Genomic DNA, 19,190 nt, shown 5'->3' on the forward strand with positions numbered 1-19,190 from the left:
GTCTCTGTCTCTCTCTTTCTCTCGTTCCATTCAGTTCTTACTTCTCTTTTCTCACCCACTACATGGCCAAACCCCTTTTCTGTGTGTAGCCCCTCCCCTGTCCCTAAAACCCAATGGACCAAAACTTCTCCTGTAACGTCATTCTCCCCCCATTCTCCTCTCTCCATTTCTTTAATCTGTATCTCTATCTCTCTCACTCATTTCCCATCTAACAATTCCACTGTACAGATAGGGCCTGCTGGGTCATGTGACGGATTTCCGTAAAAGAAAAGTCTTCAAAAATGAACTTGACACAATCCATATTCCTGTAAGTAAAGAAAAATGGCTTTTACTAAACAGGTTTGTAAAAAAAAGAATAATTTGATTCAATACAGTAGTAAATAAGTATCTCTATTCAAAATATTTGTAATAGTATACTTTAAAATGTTCATTTATTTATTTATTTATTTTAAATACATAATAATCCAATAATTTTAATACTATTATTGGCAAAAACTGCACCAAGGAGTAGTTGTTGGAATTAAAACAAATCTTTATTTGTGTCAATCAAATGATTTACATAAGTGATTACAAAATCAAAGTGAAAGTTTTAAGTTTTTTGGGGAAAACTGTACAATTTAAAAAGAGTTTTGTAATAAATTTTAGGGTTATTTATTACTCTATTGAGCTCCTCTAGCCTAGACACAAGATACAATTAGATACGTTTGAGCATTGAGGCAAAAGATTTCGCATATATATCATCCTGTGGCACAGATGTTGCAGCTGGGCCTGTAGATCCTGTGCACTTGTAGCTAGGTTGCCAAGGATGGACCCATAAATACTTAATCTGTAATAAATCTGTAATAAAGTCAGTGTTGCAATCTGGCAGAGACATGCCTGGGAAGCCCTTGCTGTGTGTGGATGAGCATTATCCTACTTAAAATGTCCTGCACAAAAGTGTCCAGCGGGCTAAAGCGCTACCACTATGATCAAAATATCGCCCTGAGGGAGCACAATTGGCCTTGTTATCTCTGGGTGGGTAGATGGCACTCTTTCCCCTCATTACTCCAAAGGGTGATGTCGATCAGCACAAGGCGTCTGTGAGCTGATGTGTCGGAACCAAGTCACTGCACTTTCCTCTGAGCATGCTGACTACTTGGTAATGCTACATCAGCAGCAGTTCGAAAAGAGGCGGTGGCTGTACGGAGGAGGCACGTGCTAGTCTGCACCCTCCTTGTGTTGTGACATCAAAACTGATTGGGAATATACAACGGATTAGCAGCTGAATGGGTAGGACAATTTGCCCAGCTTGTCCCAAATTTTGTATTCACAACACGATTTATCGAAACGAACATTCTGCTTCCAATAGTCCAATGATTTGATTTCTCTAAGTCTCTAAACAATCTTTCACCAAGAGGTTCACTACCCAAAAGTAGCCATGGGGAGCCTTTTAATAGGGCAGCATGGGAAAAAAACACATTCAACATTCCAGCTGTACACTAACACTGTACAATAAGCTACATACAATAAGTTTTCAGTTTGATTTCTGTGGAAATCCCTGACACGACTCTCACGCTGACATTAGATGAGATTTAACCCTTTTCCTAATTTCCTATTTTGAGATTGATTTCAGAATGTTTGACAATCTACCTTTTATCTAATAAAAATGGTAAACCAGGTACAAATAGGGTCTAAAAATAAGTGAAATCATCTTCGAATATTCTTTTAACAATCTGAAAATAAGAAATATAGATATCTAGGCTACACTAGATTTAAGATGGTCTCATTGCTCATATGTATTGTGTTTTTGTAGTTTAGGACTTTTGCTATGATTAAAGATCACCAACTGCAACCACTTTTCGTCAGGGAAGCTCAGACCAACACAACTGCCTTTGGGAAATGCTAACGTTCATACCCCAAAACATATATTATGCAGTGATTTTCTTGTGGAAATTTCCAAAATGTTTAGAATAATATTTAATAGGGTAAGGTTTATATTTATGATGTATGCTTAGGCTTTGGGTAAAACTTTAACATATTGTGTAATATTTAATGTAATTTTCAGTTTTATGCAATAGATATTTAATTGAAAATGAGTTAAAGACAGTGTATGAGGTCTACAGAGGATCCTAATTTTTCTGATTAGCAAATATATGTAAAATGATTTACACCTTTTTAATCATTATTTAATGGCCTGTAGTTTATCACAGTGATTCTCATCCCAGGTTCTTAGGGCCCACTGCCCTGCACTTTATGGTGCTCACCCTGCTTCCAACCAACCATCACACCTTATTCAACTAAACAGCTCATTAACAGCCCATTATGGAGTTAAATTGGATGTGTTTAAGGTGTTTAATAGCACTAAGGCCCAATCCCATATCTAATTTGTACTCCTAACCCTTGTTTTCATGTGTAGACCTTCCCTTCCCTTCCCTCAGAGTGATAAAGTTCAGCAACCTAGCTGCTGCTGCTGCTTAACTAGTAAACTTCAGGGCATTGAATGTCTTTAAAAAGGGGGCCAGTGGTGCATACATTCATTATTACTGTCCATTTATGATGCAGCCTCTGCCCTCTGTTACACCATTTAAGGTGGAACGGGAAAGTTAGCTAGCTAGTTAGTTAAAACTTTGAAACTACACTATGGTAATATAGTTGTTATCATCATTTTTTTAATAAAATGAAAAAATGTAAATTTGTGGGGTTTTTTTTGGTAACTTGAGCCGCCACCTTGCCAGTAATTCTCAGACCCCTTTGTTTTGAGTGTGCCTCTAAAAAAATCTCAGTTTGAAGGGTCGTGTAGCCCCTAAATTTCTCCTTACCTCTCCAGCCTACAAGAATCAGAGATTAGTGGTATGGCCAAGGGGTGAAATGGGATTATGGGATTGGACCTAAACGTGCCAGTCCTGTTGGCCTTCAGGACATTGGTTTATCTGGTCATATGCTCATTTCCAGTCTAGTCAGGTCTCAGCAAATATGGGGTTCCTGCTGTATTGTTTAGGAGGTCTCTGCTTGAAACATCTACACCACATCTGTAATCTGTTCGATTTGCTGTGGATCTGTGGGCCTGGTCGGCCTTCCTGCACATCGTTCTCCTCTCTTTCCCCTCCCCCCACCCACTCTCTTATTTCTTTTGTTTGTCTCGAGAAAAAACATCCATCTCTCGCTCTTTCCTCACCATTCTATTTGTCCGTTTTCGCCAAGCGTGCACCAACTCATGACCTCTTTCTTTGTTTGTTTTATTTTTGTGTTTTTTTATCTGTGGAAACATCTCATGGCCTTCCAGTCTGGAGTGAACTAACCCGTGCTCCGACCCTACACCCAGCCGGTGTCTAACCCAGCCCCACGTCCTCTCCTCACTCTAACTCCGTAACTCTGCAACTCCGCAGGGAATGCCACTCTAGACTGAACGTAGACCGACTGACTGCACCCGTCCTGCATTGAGGGTCAGAAAACCAAAAAAATCTGGAATAAAACCATTCGAAAAAAAACAATCAGTGACTCGCTGAACGAACGAACAGCCCAACCAGCAAAGAAAACACAACCAACCCCAACCCCACCCCCAAAAACAGTGATCAGTGCAATGAAAGAGAAAACGTGAAGTGATAAATGGTCCTCTCTGTGCGCGGCTGCTCGTGCTGTGGGGGGGCGGGGGGGGTGCACGTTTCGCATGCCGCATGCAGGGTTGTATGAGGAGGTCAGGGATCACTGCATGAGTAGTTGCATGTTAACTGTTGGAGCTGCAGCTTTTCTGCTTGTTCTGGAATGGCAGAGAAAGAACGTTGGAGAAGCCATGCATACAACACGCACACCGGCTCTCACGCTCACTAACGCCCGCCGTGTCATGTGCTTTGTGAACCGATGGCCGACGCTCATTGTTCAAAGGTAACGGAGTGAAATGAGTGAAAACGGGAGTCTGAAGAACAGCAGCCGGCAAGTGGAGCTGTTCTTAGACGCCGATTCGTTCATTTATTCACTACTGTCGGGAATGTAATTGATGCCTCCAGCAGGTAGGGGGAGCTCTGAGCCTCCTTTAGGGATGGACAGGGATTTTAGCCGTTATTAGTGAAGAGGATCATTAAAAAGGATCATAAAGAAATAACCAGGACATATTACGATATGTGGTTATCGTGATCTGTGAGAGCTCCCAGTTATGACCCTAATGGTTGCCTTTACAGTACCAGTCAAATATTTGAACACACCAACTAATAATAAGAGGATTTTAAGAAAATCATCTGATTTTAGGAAACACAACAAAACACAAACTTAAAACTCCAAAATGACTGCTTTATAGGAGACGCTAAGAAGCAAAGTGTTCTTATCTTTCAGTTGAAGTCAAAGTAAAAAGTTATTTTTAAGTCAGTTTGTGAGCACTTCAACATAGAATTCTAGTGCAATTTAAAGGACAACAGGGGTTCAGAAATAGAGAAAATCTGTTTTTTGTGTGACTGTGATGACAAACAAAAATATATAGGGTCCTATCTTACACCCTGCACAAGACGTGTCCCCATGCTCATTGCTATCTTACACCCCACCAGCAGTCTGTTTTTACGCCTTGCGACTGTGTTGTTTAAATGGCAATGGCACTTGTTAATATACTGAGTACAACCTTAATAACAGTCAACCATCCGTTCATTGTGATCTTGGCAATGGAGATACTCAACATGTGTACAACACTATTCATTACACACATAAAAGGACATGCAGCAATGCACAAACCCAACTTTTATCAACAATAAACACACAGCGTAAAAGAGCAAGTCAGTTTCCTCTACACCAGTCCGCCAAAGTCAGAGCGCACCTGGCTTTTAAATGGAACGGCTAATGACACAAAGATTGGTTTTTATTCACTTTACGCCCTAAACACACCCATGATTAATTAAGAGAATAAATACATGGTTTTTGTGCGTTTCAAGACGTGCAAGGTGTACTTTTCCCATTGTTACGATAGCAAAGACACACTGATTCTTTAACCAAAATAGGGCCAAAAGTGTGCAAACCAGCAGATTGCACACCAATCCAAATGTTCCTCTATTTTAGGTTTAAATAGTAACCATAGCAGTTTCACATGTGTGGAGGACTAAAATAAACTTCCAAAATAAAAGGAAAATTAAATTCATTAATAAAAGCAGAAATGTGCAGAATAAAAACACAAATTGATCAATTTCTTTATTTATTTGTGTTTTTAATAAATAATACATTTACAAATCAGTGTACAAATAAAAAAGTATTTGTATTTTCAATCACTTTATTCTTTTCATTTTTAACATTTATATATTCCTCTATCAATTTATTCCTGTGTTATTTACTATTGTCATTAATGTCTATATTAATTTATAAAAATTATATGTAAATTTTTTTTTTAATAAATCTATTTTCAAAGCAAAAAACTGAAGCACATCTTCAAAAAGGTGGGTCCAAACTTTTGACTGGGACTTCATATAAACTGTAACATGCTGAAGTAATCAATTATAGATTCCTGAAATGAGCAGCATCTTGTGGTCATCGCTCTCACAGATACCTTCAAGGAATTTCTGGGACTTCATGGACTTGATAGATGGATTTCCCCTACAGGTATTAAAGTAGGACATTCAGACGTTCAGATCTTTTAAATTAAGTTCTAAACAAGTATCCAAGTAAGAACTAAGTTAGAAAGGAGTGGTTCCACACAAATGCAGATATAGGGCCTGTCAGTCATGTTTCGGCCACCACCCACTGAGCTCCCTCCACCTTTTATCTGCCCAGCAAAGGTTCTGATTGGAGGTTTGAATGGCATACCCTCTTAAGTCACACCCACGCACTCTAAACCTCACTGATTGACTCTCCACAGAGACTGCTGCGTATGGACTTGCCTGTTGCCGATGACAACACAGTGCATTTCAACTCCACCCTGATGGCCTTAATTCGCACTGCACTTGACATCAAGATTGCTAAGGGTATGGAACATCAGACTGTGGCGATCTATAATCTGGCTTTATCTTTCTTAGTTTAGGTCTGTAAATTAGGGGTTTACCTCAGTTATGATGCTTGAGGAAAGTTGACAAAATATTTGGGAATTTCTATTATCGATATTTAGATATTCAGAGCATTGTGAAGTCTTCCATTTCCACACTGTTTGATTTGAGATGTTTGTGTCTGTATCTTGACGTTGTGTGTTCTCAGGAGGGGCAGACAAGCATCAAATGGATGCAGAGCTGAGAAAGGAGATGATGGCGATATGGCCAAATCTGTCACAGAAGAACTTGGACCTGCTGGTCACGCCACATAAGTGTAAGTTGTAGAGGGGTTTGTACCAACTGTATCAGTAAATCAGATCACCAGTCTCATCAGAGGAGCTTCTCTCACTCACTGCTCAGCACCCTCTGATCAGGCAATGTCTCCCCACACTCCCCTCCATCCGCCAACCTTCAGATTTTTCCTCTGACCTTCCATCTCACCATTCCTCTAGAACCTTCCCTGAACTTTCATGAAACCTTCCTGTAACTTCCAAAAGCTTCCCTTGACTTCCAGAAGCTTGCCTTAACTTCTACTTTACTTTCTCTCATCCTCTTACTTACCCTCCTTTCAATGTTCTTAACCTTTCCTCAACTACCAGCTAATATCCCTCAACTTCTACCGCATCACCCATCAACCTCCAGAGTTTACACTTAACTTCCGTCTCACATTCCTTCAGCCACCAGCTCTCTTTCCCTCAAACTCCAAACTCCTGCTGAACCCTCTAGCTTACCTTCCTTCAACCTTCCATACCACCTTCCCTCAACCTCCAGAACCTACCTTCACCTTCTAGGTCACCTTCCTTCAACCTATTGTACCACCTTCCGTCAATCTCCAGAACCTTTTCCTAAACTTCTTGGTTGCCTTCTTTCAACTTCCCGTACCTTCACTAAACGTCTATGTCATCTTTCTTTAACCTATCTTACCATCTTCCATCAACTTCCAGTACTTCCCTAAACTTCTAGGTCATCTTCCCTCAACCTCCAGAACTTTTCCCTTAACTTCTAAGTCACCTTCCTTCAACTTCCCGTACCTTCACTTAACTTCTATGTCATCTTTCTTCAACCTATCTTTCCATCAACCTTCAGTACCTTCCATAAACTTCTAGATCACTTTCCTTCAACCTTCCGTACCACATTCTGACAACCTCCAGAACCTTCCCTCAACTTCTAGGTCACCTTCCTTCAACCTCTAGCTAACCTTTACCGTAATGTGCTAAACCTTCTCTCAACTTCCAGCACATATCCCTCACTTTCTACCTCATCATCAACCTGAAGATTTTATACTCAACTTCTATCTTACATTCCTTTAACTTCCAGAACTGTGCTTGGAACCTTTAGCTCACATTTCTTCAATCTTCCGTACAACAACGTCTAGCTCACCTTCCCTCAACTTGCAGAACCCTCCCTCCCAAACTATATCTTATATTTTTCAACCTCCAGAACCTTTGTACAAATTCGAATTCACGTCCGTTCAACGTCCAAAAACTTCCCTTAACCTCCAGCTCATCTTCTTCAACCTTAAACCCACCTTCCCTCAAACTGCTGGCAACTTTCCCTCATCCTCCAGCTCAACATCCTTCATCTTCTAGTTCACCTTCCTGCAGCCTCTAGCTCACCTTACCCCCAACCTATAGACCCTTCCAGCGCACCTTCTCTTAAACTGCTGGCCACTTTCCCTCATCCTCCAGCTCAACATCCTTCATCTTCTAGTTCACCTTCCTGCAGCCTCTAGCTTCTCCTTCCCCCGAACCTCCAGAACCTTCCCACAAGTTCCAGCGCACCTTCCCTCATCCTTAAGCTTAACACTCCTAAAACCTCTGACTCACCTTCCTTCATCTCTCCTACTCCTCGTGCCTGTTATCAGAGGGTGCCTTACTATAGATGGGTCCTCTATAGAAGTCTTTTCACTCCAGTCATTAAATGGAAGAGATACTCTTTATTAGCCCAGTTCTACATCAGGATCAGCTTTATCTGCTTACAGATGCAATGTATAAAATATGATATATAAGATTAGAGAAGTGATATACATGCACTGAGAAGGAATATTTGTACAGTCACCAGTTGTCAACCACCGTTTCTAGTGGTAAGATGTATGATCTCTTTAGTTTTTGCATGTTAGTTTCTTTTTCAGTTCTGGTAGAATGTTTACTGAAGCACTCTGGGACCTCAGGGGCCATTTTTTACTCTGGCCTTCAAATTTTGCAAAGCAGTGAGTTTTATGACTTCATTATACTTGATGCATTGCAAGGGTCAAACAGAACCTAACTATTGATAGGAAAGAACATGGATGGCACAAAACAAAACAGGAACCTTTGAAGGGAGGGCTGAAATGCAGATATATAGACCTCGTTCTGGAAAAGAGTCCACAAAACCTTTCCATTTATATACCTTTACCACTTATTATTTATCCTTTAAGATAACCACCTTCAGAACATGAAAAATAGCTATACAGTGCCAGTCAACAGTTAGGAAACACCTTAAATTCAGTGTTTTTTCTTTAGATCCAAATCAAAACTATGAAAAAAACAAGAAATTATTTTGTAAACAATAAAAGTTAAGCCATAATATGATTTTAAAAATACAATCAGAAATGACAGTCAGTCAATCCAAAACAATTCAAGAACTTTTCAAGTATCCACGACTGCAGTTGCAAAGACAGTCAAAAAGTTATGATGAAACTGGCTCTCATCAGGGCCACCCCAGAAAAGAAAGACCAAGAGTTAAGGTTTAATTCCCATTTACCCAATCACTGACAACAATTCACTTTACCAGCACAGGTAGCACTGTGGGATAGAAGGAACCCTAACTAGTGTGTAGAAAACTGGAACTTCATAGATGCACCATGCCCCATCTACAGTATGTCCTTTCATGACCCTTTGTGCTGATAGTTTAATCCAGTCTTTACATCAAAGGCTCTCAGTTTGTAAATGTCTCCTGAGTCCCTGTAGAAACATGAAGTACAGTAGATGTACAGTAGTTCTGTGAGGTGCTGGGACTATTAAATCAATACAAAGGTATCTGCCTGTGAAAAGACGATTGGCTCTGTTACTTACTTCACTTGTTCAGTGTCTCTAATGTGTTGTGCCATGTTTGTTGGTGTATTAACAGTGCCAGAATGGATTGTGTAATTTGTATTGTGTCGCTGTGAGCCAGTTTCCTGTATCCACATACTGGTGCTTTTTTTGCGTGGTGCCTTTAAAAAAAACACGTATTGAACTGTGTGAAGATTCTTTACCAGTTTAGAAAATCATTCTGAAGCACATACGTACAGGTTTTTTGCAACCCTATTCAAGCCGTGACACTACCACCACCATGTTTGACTTACAGATAATTCTATAAATAATTATATGTTTTAGATTATGAGTAGGTTGTGTTTTTCTTCACCATTTACATTTTCTAGACCTCATATTTGTAGTTTAATTTGGAAATTTCTAAACGTCCAGTTTAATCCAGATGTAGGAGGCTGGCTCTGTGTTTTTGTGTTGTTGTTGTTGTTTTGTTGTTGTTGTTGTTTTGTTGTTGTTGTTGTTGTTGTGTACTGTCTCCCACTCCCATTCCCCTCTTGGCTCAGGGTCCCATTCCAGCCCGGTCTAATTGTGCAGGGTAACTTTTGCGTCCTCTCAGCAGCCACAGACCTGACGGTGGGCAAGATCTACGCTGCCATGATGATCATGGAGTACTACCGGCAGAGCAAGGCCAAAAAGCTGCAGGCACTTCGGGAGGAGCAGGTACCAGTTCACCAAATCCAGACTTTCCTCTTTTCTTTCCCTTCAGCAAACCCCTCCTGCAACCCCCCCACCTCCAACCCCAGCCAGGTTAAACGCATGTTAATCCAGCTCTGAGCTAGCCATGATAGATTAGCCTTGAAGAAGAAAATTAGTAAAATTTCTCTGCATATCCATAGTTCTAGACTGGGAAGGTTAACATTGGTATAAAACATCTTTCACCACTGACTGTACCCTGCCTGAAATCCCTGATGATCCTCCTTCTCCACATTCTTCTGAGCCTTTAGCTGAATGTATCTGACCTGCTGTAACTTCTTGCTTCCTTTTCACCTGAAACACTTTATGTAAACAGGTTTGAACAGATATTTAAAGAATTTTATCATTCACTCAAAATAAAAAACTAAAGAAAAAAAACTCTATTTCAGGTTTTTTTGCTGACAACTGCTTTAAATGAGAGTACGGTAGGAGGTTTGACATTTTTTGGTGAAAAGGAAACATGAACCAAAAAAGGCTCAGGGCTCATCTCACAGACACAGATTTAACCTGGTCTTTTGCTGCAGTTATTAGGAAAATCAGATATTTGTGAACTCGTGAGAGTGTTAAAAGAATATTTACTGTATTTTATGGACTATAAGGTGCACTGTGTTATAAAGCGCAGTATCAATGAGCATCTATTTTCTGGTCTATTTTCATACATAAGCGCACTGGATTATAAGGCTCATTTTAAGTAACACTATTAAGGAACAAAAGTGTCGTCATGTTTTCATGTTTCACCATGTTGCCAAATAAAATGATTGTAAATCTAGTTTTTTACTAGTAATACTAGTGTTACATTCTCTTCCAGAAGGTCTAGAAGGTTCTGTCCTAAATTAGCCTTAATCCTCATCTATTGGATTTATTAGTCATATTACCAGGAATTGCATCATATCATCAAAGGTAAATTGGTCTTCACTCCAGCATAGTGAAGGACATTGGCTTAATCTGAGTCTGTGAATCAGCCCTGAGGTGAAACCAGTGTGCTTTGTTTTGTAAGCATTTAAGATGAAATACAGAGAACTGTTCTGCAGATATGAACACAATATGACTGTGATGATTAATGATACAACATGGCCGATTGTGAGTGTGAGAGTGTTTCCTCCCTCCCTCCCCACTACACAGAGTGTCCATACCTTCTTCCAGACCCACCACAGAAGTAAAAATAAAGATATTAAATGAACTACAAACAAGAAGAGGATATATATATATCCTATATATATATGATCAGTCGTAACAATTAACCAGCAATGTACTTCTAATGTACTTCTGTGGAAAACCCGCAAATAAGTTGCTTTATTTCAGTAATTTAGTTCAAAATATGAATATATATTATATAGATGTTTTACACACACAGAGTGAAGATTATGGCTTAGAACCAATCAAAACCAAAAGTCAGTGTAGAATATTATATAAGACCAATTAGTACTTTTGGCAGTGTGGGCAGTGTGCCAAGTCCTGCTGGAAAATGAAATCAGCATCTCCATAAAGTTGTCAGCAGAGGGAAGCATGAAGTGCTGTAAGATATTCTGGGAAAACACTGAACTTTGGACTTGATAATAAAACACAGTGAATCAACACCAGCAGATGACATGACTCTCCAAACCATCACTGATCATCAGTAAATTTTACATTTCATTTGGAAACCAAGGAACCAGAGTCTGGAGGAAGAGTGGAGAGACACACAGTCCCGGAAAATCTTATAGCACTTTGTGCTTTCCTCTGCTGACAATTTTTACGGAGATGCAGATTTCATTTTCCAGCAGGACTTGGCACACTGCCCACACTGCTAAAAGTACCAATCGGTTTTATATAATATTAAAATTTTCTGAGATACTGATTTTTGGGGGTTTTCATTGGCTGTAAGCCATAATCATCTATCATAAAAAATAAACACTTAAAATAGATCACTCTGTGTTTAATACATCTATATAATATATGAGTTTCACATTTTTAACTGAATTACTGAAATAAAGTAACTTTTCAATGAAATTCAATTTTTTTGAGATGCACCTGTAACTTATGTTTTAAAGATGTTCTGAACATCTCAGTTGGTTCTTCTTAAAGTGTCTCAGATGCTAGTCTTGGCAAACACTGTAAGAACTGGCTGAATTTTTGGGCTCTAAATTCAGCTGAAGAAGTATGGACACTCTCACACCTTAATGTTTGAGTGTGTGTGAATGTGTGTGTGTGTGTGTGTTTGTGTGTTTTGCCTTTCCTGCACCTGCATATATCAGAATGACCCCTTGTGCCTGTTCCTGTATCTCCACACAAGCCGCTCAACATCACTGTGCTCTGCTCACCTGACTGTCTCACTGCCTTACTGTCTCAGTATTCTTCAATTCTTACTGCTTCACTGTCTCTGTCTTTTTTACTCTCACTGTTTTACTCTCACTGTTGTTCCATCTTACTGCCTCCTTAGTGTCTCATGATTTTACGGTCTCATAGTCTCACCGTCGCATCACATTTTAGTGAAACCCTGCCTCAATGTCTCACTACCTAACAGTCTCAGTACTTCACTGTTCCACTGCCTCAGCACTCTCCAAGTCTCACTGCTTCACTGTCTCTGTCTCACTGCCTTAAAGTTTTTTTTTTTTTTGGCTGCATCATTACCTCACTGTCCTTCTGTATTTCTGTTTCAATGTCCCCCCCATCTTACTTCCTCATTTATCTGTCTCAGTGTCTCATAATTTCACTCTCTTACTGTCTCACTGCATTTTAGTGTGACACTGACTCAGTTTCATGCTTGCACTGGCGCATTGTTTTACTGTCTTACTGTCTCTGTTTTAATGTCTCATGGCCTTACTGTCTCACTATCTCATTGTTTTACTGCCTCAACACTCAAGTCAAGTCTCACTGCTTCACTGTCTCTGTCTCACTGCCTTAATGTTTTCTTTTTTTGGCTGCTTTTTGACATTATCTCACTGTCCTTCTGTCTTTCTGTTTCAATGTCCTACCTACTCAATATCTGTCTCAGTATCTCATACTGTTTACTGTCTTACTGTCTAACTGCATTTCAATGCAACACTGCTTCACACTCTTACTGCGGTATTATTTTACTGTCTCACTGCCTCCTTTTGTCATTACTTACTGCCTCACTGTCTCATTGTCCCATTGTCTCAGTCTGTCTTTTTTAATTAATTTAACGCTCTCTCTTCCTGTTTGCTTTTGTCTCTTTCTCTATATCTATTCCTCATTTCATCATATCATTCTCCTTTTCCTGTAGTTAGTTCTGTTTTTTATTTGTTCCTTGTTATATTTTGTTATTTCATAGTTGTCTGTCAGTTTTGTCTGATCAATTGATTGATTGATTGATTTAATTGTGTCTACTTGATGTTTCTAACACTTAATCTTCTCTCCTGACTGTGTGTTCATTACCAGTTTGTTGGTTGTTGTTGGGAGGTTCTCAGTGTAACCTCCAGCTGTCACAGACTCCGAGTCTCAGGGCCTGGTCTCGTGATCCTGATCAATCAGGTGTTTTTGGCCTCTTTATCTATTGGAACTCAATATATATTGAACAAAAAAACAATAAGAAATGTGGTCACTCCATTGTTTAGCAAAAGGGCAGCAGAAGCTTCTTTGCCTGCATTGTTTTTAGTAACAGCAGAATATCTTAATCAGCTCCACATCTGTACTGTGTCTTCTTATCACCTTATCTTCTTATAAAGGTTAATAAACATTCTTAAGATGAGCCAGTGCTCTGAGACTCAAGCGGTCTTGGCAGAAGTAATGGTCATGACCCCTCATTTGCGATGGACAGGAGAGACAAGCCTCAACTCCAACCAGGTTGTATGAGGGCACCTGGAGGGGACTCCATTTCCCACAATGCCCTGCAGCTAGCTAGCTGCAACTGGCTGGGGCCCCATCAGTGTATTGCAAGGTGGCTTGTGTGTATGTATGTCTGTGACCCCGTGTTCCCATGAGTGTGTGTGTGACCCCGGCTGCCGGCCATGTCGTATCTCACACAGAACCGAACGCCATTAATGTTTCAGCGCATGGAGCCGTCCCCCAATCAGGATGGGGGTCCCGGGGTCAACGGATTGACCAACTTACAGCAGGACACAGTCAACAACGTGTGAGTACTAGTCTTATTCTCACTCACTTTCTCTCTCTTTTAGCTTAGCACTGTTCATTGTTCTGTTTTTCACTGATGGTGAATGGTCAAAATGAAAAGGCCAAATTGTGCCCAAAGTGTCAATATTTTGTGTGGCCACCATTATTTTCCAGCACTGCCTTAACTCTCTTGGGCATGGAGCTCACTAGAGTTTTACAGTTTGCCACTGGAATCCTGTTTTACTCCTCTATGACGACATCATGAAGCTGGTGGATGTTAGAGACCTTGCGCTTCATCCTCCACCTTCCATTTGAGGATGCCCCACAGATGCTCAATACGGTTTTGGTCTGGCTAGACCTAATGCTTTGCCACTTCATCACCTTTATCTTTAGCTGTGTGTGTGTTTGAGGTCGTTATCATGTTGAAAAACAAGCTATGCCCCCCAGTTTCTGAAGGGATGGGATCATGCCCTGCTTTAGGATGTCACAATACATGTTCAGAAATTCAGATCCCCAGTGCCAGAAGAGCTCATACAGACCCAGACCATGAAGCCACCACCACCATGATTGACTGTGGACAAAAGCAAGTCAAAAGAAGTGTATCTTAATCTCTTTACTCCATGCTCTTGGACTGCTTGTATTCAGCAAGCTGTTTGCAAGCTTTTTTGTATATCAGCTTTAGAAGAGGCTATCTTCTAGGACAGTTTTATGCAAACACAGTTGATGCAGTGTTCCATATGACATGTACAGGCATACAGGTTCCATATGACATCCTACGGCACATTTGCCCACATATTGGGCCTGAAGGTCCTGCACACTCAAAAAAAACGCTTGCCATGTGTAGGTAAGCATTATCCTCCTGAAAATTGTTAGTTAAAAGTTCTGCGATGATAGAGATGTAGATAAACATGTAGCCACAAAATGTGCTTGCTGAGCTCAAACCCAATCATTGTCACATTTCAAACAGAATCTGGATTCATCACAAAATGTACCATTCCAGTCTGTAGAGTCCTCTCCATGTTCAGCCTTGTGGGTCCTCCAGTCATTCCACCCCTCAGCTACTCTGTGTTTCTTCATCCACTGACTCATGTGTTTGCTTCAGGCCTGTGGACAATTCTCTGATGGACAGTCAGACGTGGGTCACTCCTCAAACTCAGGAGATGATCCACAAATCTGCTCACGACAACTGGAACTCCGATAGACCCTACGATGATCACCATGACAACCGCCACAACCCACAGGTAAAGCTAGCTGCAGGCAACACTGCTCCATTACTTTCAGAGACAACGGGGGTGAGGGTGGGGGGTGGCAGGCAGACGCTCACACATAAAAACAGTAGCTGCTCTTCTTCATTTCATTTGTTGTTGTGTTTTAGACCCTTTTTGCTTCAGCCAACAACAACCTTCATTTGTTGGTGTCTTTTTTTAGTGATGCACCAAAATCAAAAACAATGTTCGAAACACGACTTTATGATTTTCTTATGAACTTTATGATTTTTTATGAACATCACATAACTGTGTTAGCAGACACATTAGCATCTGTTGAAGAGCTACAGTGGACCAGAAGTCTCAAAATACAAAATACACGACACATATTCAACAGAAAATAAAAAAAACATCTCTATATAACATAAAAGTAAAGTAATGCAGATATACAGGGAGTCTTAGAGGTTCACGTAACCGTCTCTTATCTGGAAAAATAAACATGCTTGAGAACATTCTGGATGGCAGGTGGAAGATGGTGAGTTCTTTACAGCAACTCTAAACAGCCTCCCTTGCTATCAAGGCTGCAACTAATGACTTTTTGTAGTCGACTAATCTTCCAATTATTACACTTAGCCAGCTAACATTAGCGGAAACCTCACTGGCCAACACAGCATGCTCAGGATTTGTCACTCTCTTACTATTTGTGTGTTGCCATTTTTTTCTCTCGCGTGCACTCTCTCTCTCTCTTATTCACTCCATCCACATTTAGACAATTATTTTTAAGGAGACGTCGATTACGCAGACTAATCGTGGCAGCCCAACTCACTATTGAGCACTCTTGTGGAGGAGGGGAATTAAAGAGAGCTAAAGTAGACAGGGAGTGGAGAAAAAGAAAGAGTGTAAATATGTGACAGTCATGGAGTTTCTGGCCTTGTTTAAAGAGCATAGGTAAAAAAAAAAAGCATATGCCTTGTATTAAAAGTTCCACCATGTTGAAAATCGCATCCTATTTTGGTCCAAAAAATGAACCTTGAAAAGACTGGAAAAACTGTTACGTTAGTGCTATTTTCTTACCTTCTTACATTTTCAACGCTGTGGAGGTAAATCTTAATCGGTTTTGGTGACTAAAATTTTGGTGCATTTTCATCTTCATCCCTGCATCCATCTCTCTCTTCCTCTGTCTCCCTTTCTCTCTCTGTCTCTTTTTCTCCCTCTCTTTCAATTGGTCTGTTTCTGGTATCCCTTCTCTGTTGGTGGTTGATGGTTCTCTTGCCCCACACAGTTTCTAACAATCAGTACCTGGCCTGGTTGTTTCTTCTGCTTGACTGTTCAACTGTTTGCTTCCGCAAGCACACACTCATCTCTCCATGCATGTCCTCTAGTACTGCTCTGCTAGCCTCTAAAGGTGTTACTGCACCTGTTACAAAAAGCATTAGTTGCCCTGCCCTCTCTAAAGGTGTTACTGCACCTGTTACAACAAACATTACTCACTACTGCCCTCTCTTAAGATGTTACTGCACCTGTTACAACAAGCATAACTTACTACTGCCCTATCTAAAGGTGTTACTGTACCAGTTACAAGAAACATTACCCACTTCTGCCCTCTCTAAACATGTGCCTGCACTTGTTACAACAATCATTACTCACTGCCCCTTTCTAAAGGTGTTACTGCACCTGTTACAACAAACATTACTCACTACTGCCCTCTCTAAAGGTGTTACTGCACCTGTTAGAACAAACAGTATTCACTACCACCCTCTCTAGAGGTGTTACTGCACCTGTTACAACAAACATTACTCACTACTGCCCTCTCTAAAGGAGTTACTGCACCTGTTACAACAAACATTACTCACTACTGCCCTCTCTAAAGTTGTTATTTAACCTGTTATAACAAATATTACTCACTACTGCCCTCTCTAAAGGTGTTACTGCACCTGTTAGGAAAAACATTACGTACTATTGCCCTCTCTAAAGGTGTTACTTTACCTGTTATAACAAACATTACTCACTACTGCCCACTCTAAAGTTGTTATTGAACCTGTTATAACAAATATTACTCACTACTGCCCTCTCTAAAGGTGTTACTGCACCTGTTAGGAAAAACATTACTTACAATTGCCCTCTCTAAAGGTGTTACTGAACCTGTTACAACAAACATTACTCACTACTGCCCTCTCTACAGTTGTTATTGAACCAGTTATAACAAATATTACTCACTACCACACTCTAAAGGTGTTACTGCACCTGGTAGAACAAACATTACTCACTATTGCCCTCTAGAGGTGTGACTGTTGTTGTTAACAGAAATGTATGAAATTAAGAAAATGTATCCCCAACCTCAAGCTACACCCCCTCAGGGCTGAATCACATGGTTTAAAGGGAAGCTGAACACTATGCTGACCTGGTCAAGAGATTACAAAGTTGGAGTTGCAGGCTGGCCCACACCCTCTCCTTCTGTTTTGCAGACAGTAGAAATGAGAGAGATGGGGCCTGTTGGAGGTGGTTACTCCGACAATGAGACTTATCACCCAATGGAAGGGCATGGAAGGACCATTTCCATGCCCCGCCTCTCAGCAGACAACCAAGTGAGCACCTTCATCCTACCATCAACTCTCCTTTCCTGCCCTGCACCCATCCCTCCATCCATGCATATATCCACCACACCTCCATCTTTTATCTGTATACCTTAATTTATTCACTTCAGGTTGGTCCAGATCAGGTCCTGGAGATTCAGAAGTCCAGCATATCTTGCTATACTTGCTTATTAACTTTCACACCTAGTTTTGACAGCAGGTGTTAGGAGTGTATTGATTCTTTTAAATTCAAGGGTATTTGGTTTGAATCCCGGTCATGCAGTTTGCCATCAGCTGCCGGAGCCCTGACAGAGCGCAATTGGGCTTGCGCTCTCTGGGTGGGTAGATAGTGCTCTTTCCCCTTGATCAACACAAGGCATCTGTGACCTGATGCATGAAAAACTAGTCGCTGCGCTTTCCTCCTTTCTGCTCCAGAGAGTCCCATTCTATTAGCAGTACCTGTCTTTTGCAGGGACTTGTCAAGCTGTGTGTGCATTTGCACATCTGTTTCAGCAAAATACTTTCATTAGGGGGTGTCCAAAACATATGGGTGTAGTTTAGTCTTTAATCTCCACAGAGCTGATTGGTGGAGTAACCATTTCAAAGTTGCTGTAAAATTAGCCTAGCCTAGCATCTCCTGTTGTAAACTAAAGAAACACACGTCAGATGCTAAGCACATCTTGACTGATCGACAGAATCTGAGGTCAGTCTTGATACTTGTATGATTATACGATTATGCTGGACTCCAGGACCTAAGCGGGACTTTTCTGGTCTAGTTCAGCTATATGGCTAACTAGTAGTTCCTGTCTTGGCTTCAGCCAAGGCAGTGAAAGGCTAATTCCAATCTCTAGATATTGGTTTGATATGTTTACATGCTAATATGCTTACATGCTAACGTTCAGGCAAATGCTAGCATGTCGTTTGTAAGGGCAGACTGATTTCTATTGTCATGCTGTGACAGATTGCGTGTGAGTGTGTGTGTGCGTATGTGTGTGTGTGTGTTAGCATTAGCATTTCTTTCACTGCCATCCCACTATCTTACACCAAACACAGCCTTGGTTTGTCCTGTCTGTATTGTAGCCTGAGGTTGAATGGGTTAGGGATACTAAGAATACTATGAACTGCTGGACTGAAGCCCTTGGTCGCACTACAACACTTACTGGTATTCTCTGCTTCAGAATGACACACACATAAACACACAAAGAGAGAGAAAAATATGCACACTCACTTGGATAAGTAAGTTCAGTGTAATTCCTGACTGACCAGACTATCTCTAAACCTTCAAACAGACTGTGCACAAAAGTTCAGGTCTGTATCTTCATTTGAGTTCTGAGATATCCAGCTTTTTTCTTAACAACAAATATGTTGTGTTAGATTGTATATGAGGATTTGGGCCTTTTTCTTTCAGACCAATGGTGGGTTAATGCGATTAAGGGGGTGCAGTCTTGTTCACCATGTGCAAGACTACAATCAATTCAATTCAAGGTTTGCATAGAATGCACCATTCTAAATTCCAGTTATCCAAATTTTACCCCAACACTCAATGGTCGGTGTGATAGGTGTTAAATTTCTCCCTACAATTGTCCACTCTTGCAGAGGTTATGTTTCTATTACTGAGATCATGTCTAA

General features: G+C 40.6%; 1 protein-coding gene across 9 annotated transcripts in view; it reads left to right on the forward strand.

Moving 5' to 3' along the window:
- cacna1ab (calcium channel, voltage-dependent, P/Q type, alpha 1A subunit, b) overlaps positions 1-19,190 on the forward strand; it is a 95,380-nt gene that overhangs the window by 57,961 nt on the left and 18,229 nt on the right. For 5 of the 9 annotated variants that reach the window (XM_049471055.1, XM_049471056.1, XM_049471063.1 and 2 more), the window contains exons 38-43: positions 5,807-5,912; positions 6,139-6,246; positions 9,597-9,700; positions 13,699-13,805; positions 14,886-15,024; positions 17,454-17,573. In XM_049471055.1, the coding sequence (XP_049327012.1) occupies positions 5,807-5,912; positions 6,139-6,246; positions 9,597-9,700; positions 13,699-13,805; positions 14,886-15,024; positions 17,454-17,573 (684 nt within the window). The remainder of the gene's footprint in view (positions 1-5,806; positions 5,913-6,138; positions 6,247-9,596; positions 9,701-13,698; positions 13,806-14,885; positions 15,025-17,453; positions 17,574-19,190) is intronic. The other 4 variants (XM_049471061.1, XM_049471062.1, XM_049471059.1 and 1 more) reach the window with 3 other exon arrangements.

The sequence above is a fragment of the Astyanax mexicanus genome, chromosome 23, assembly GCF_023375975.1.
Source record: "Astyanax mexicanus isolate ESR-SI-001 chromosome 23, AstMex3_surface, whole genome shotgun sequence".
NCBI classification, from domain to species: domain Eukaryota; kingdom Metazoa; phylum Chordata; class Actinopteri; order Characiformes; family Acestrorhamphidae; genus Astyanax; species Astyanax mexicanus.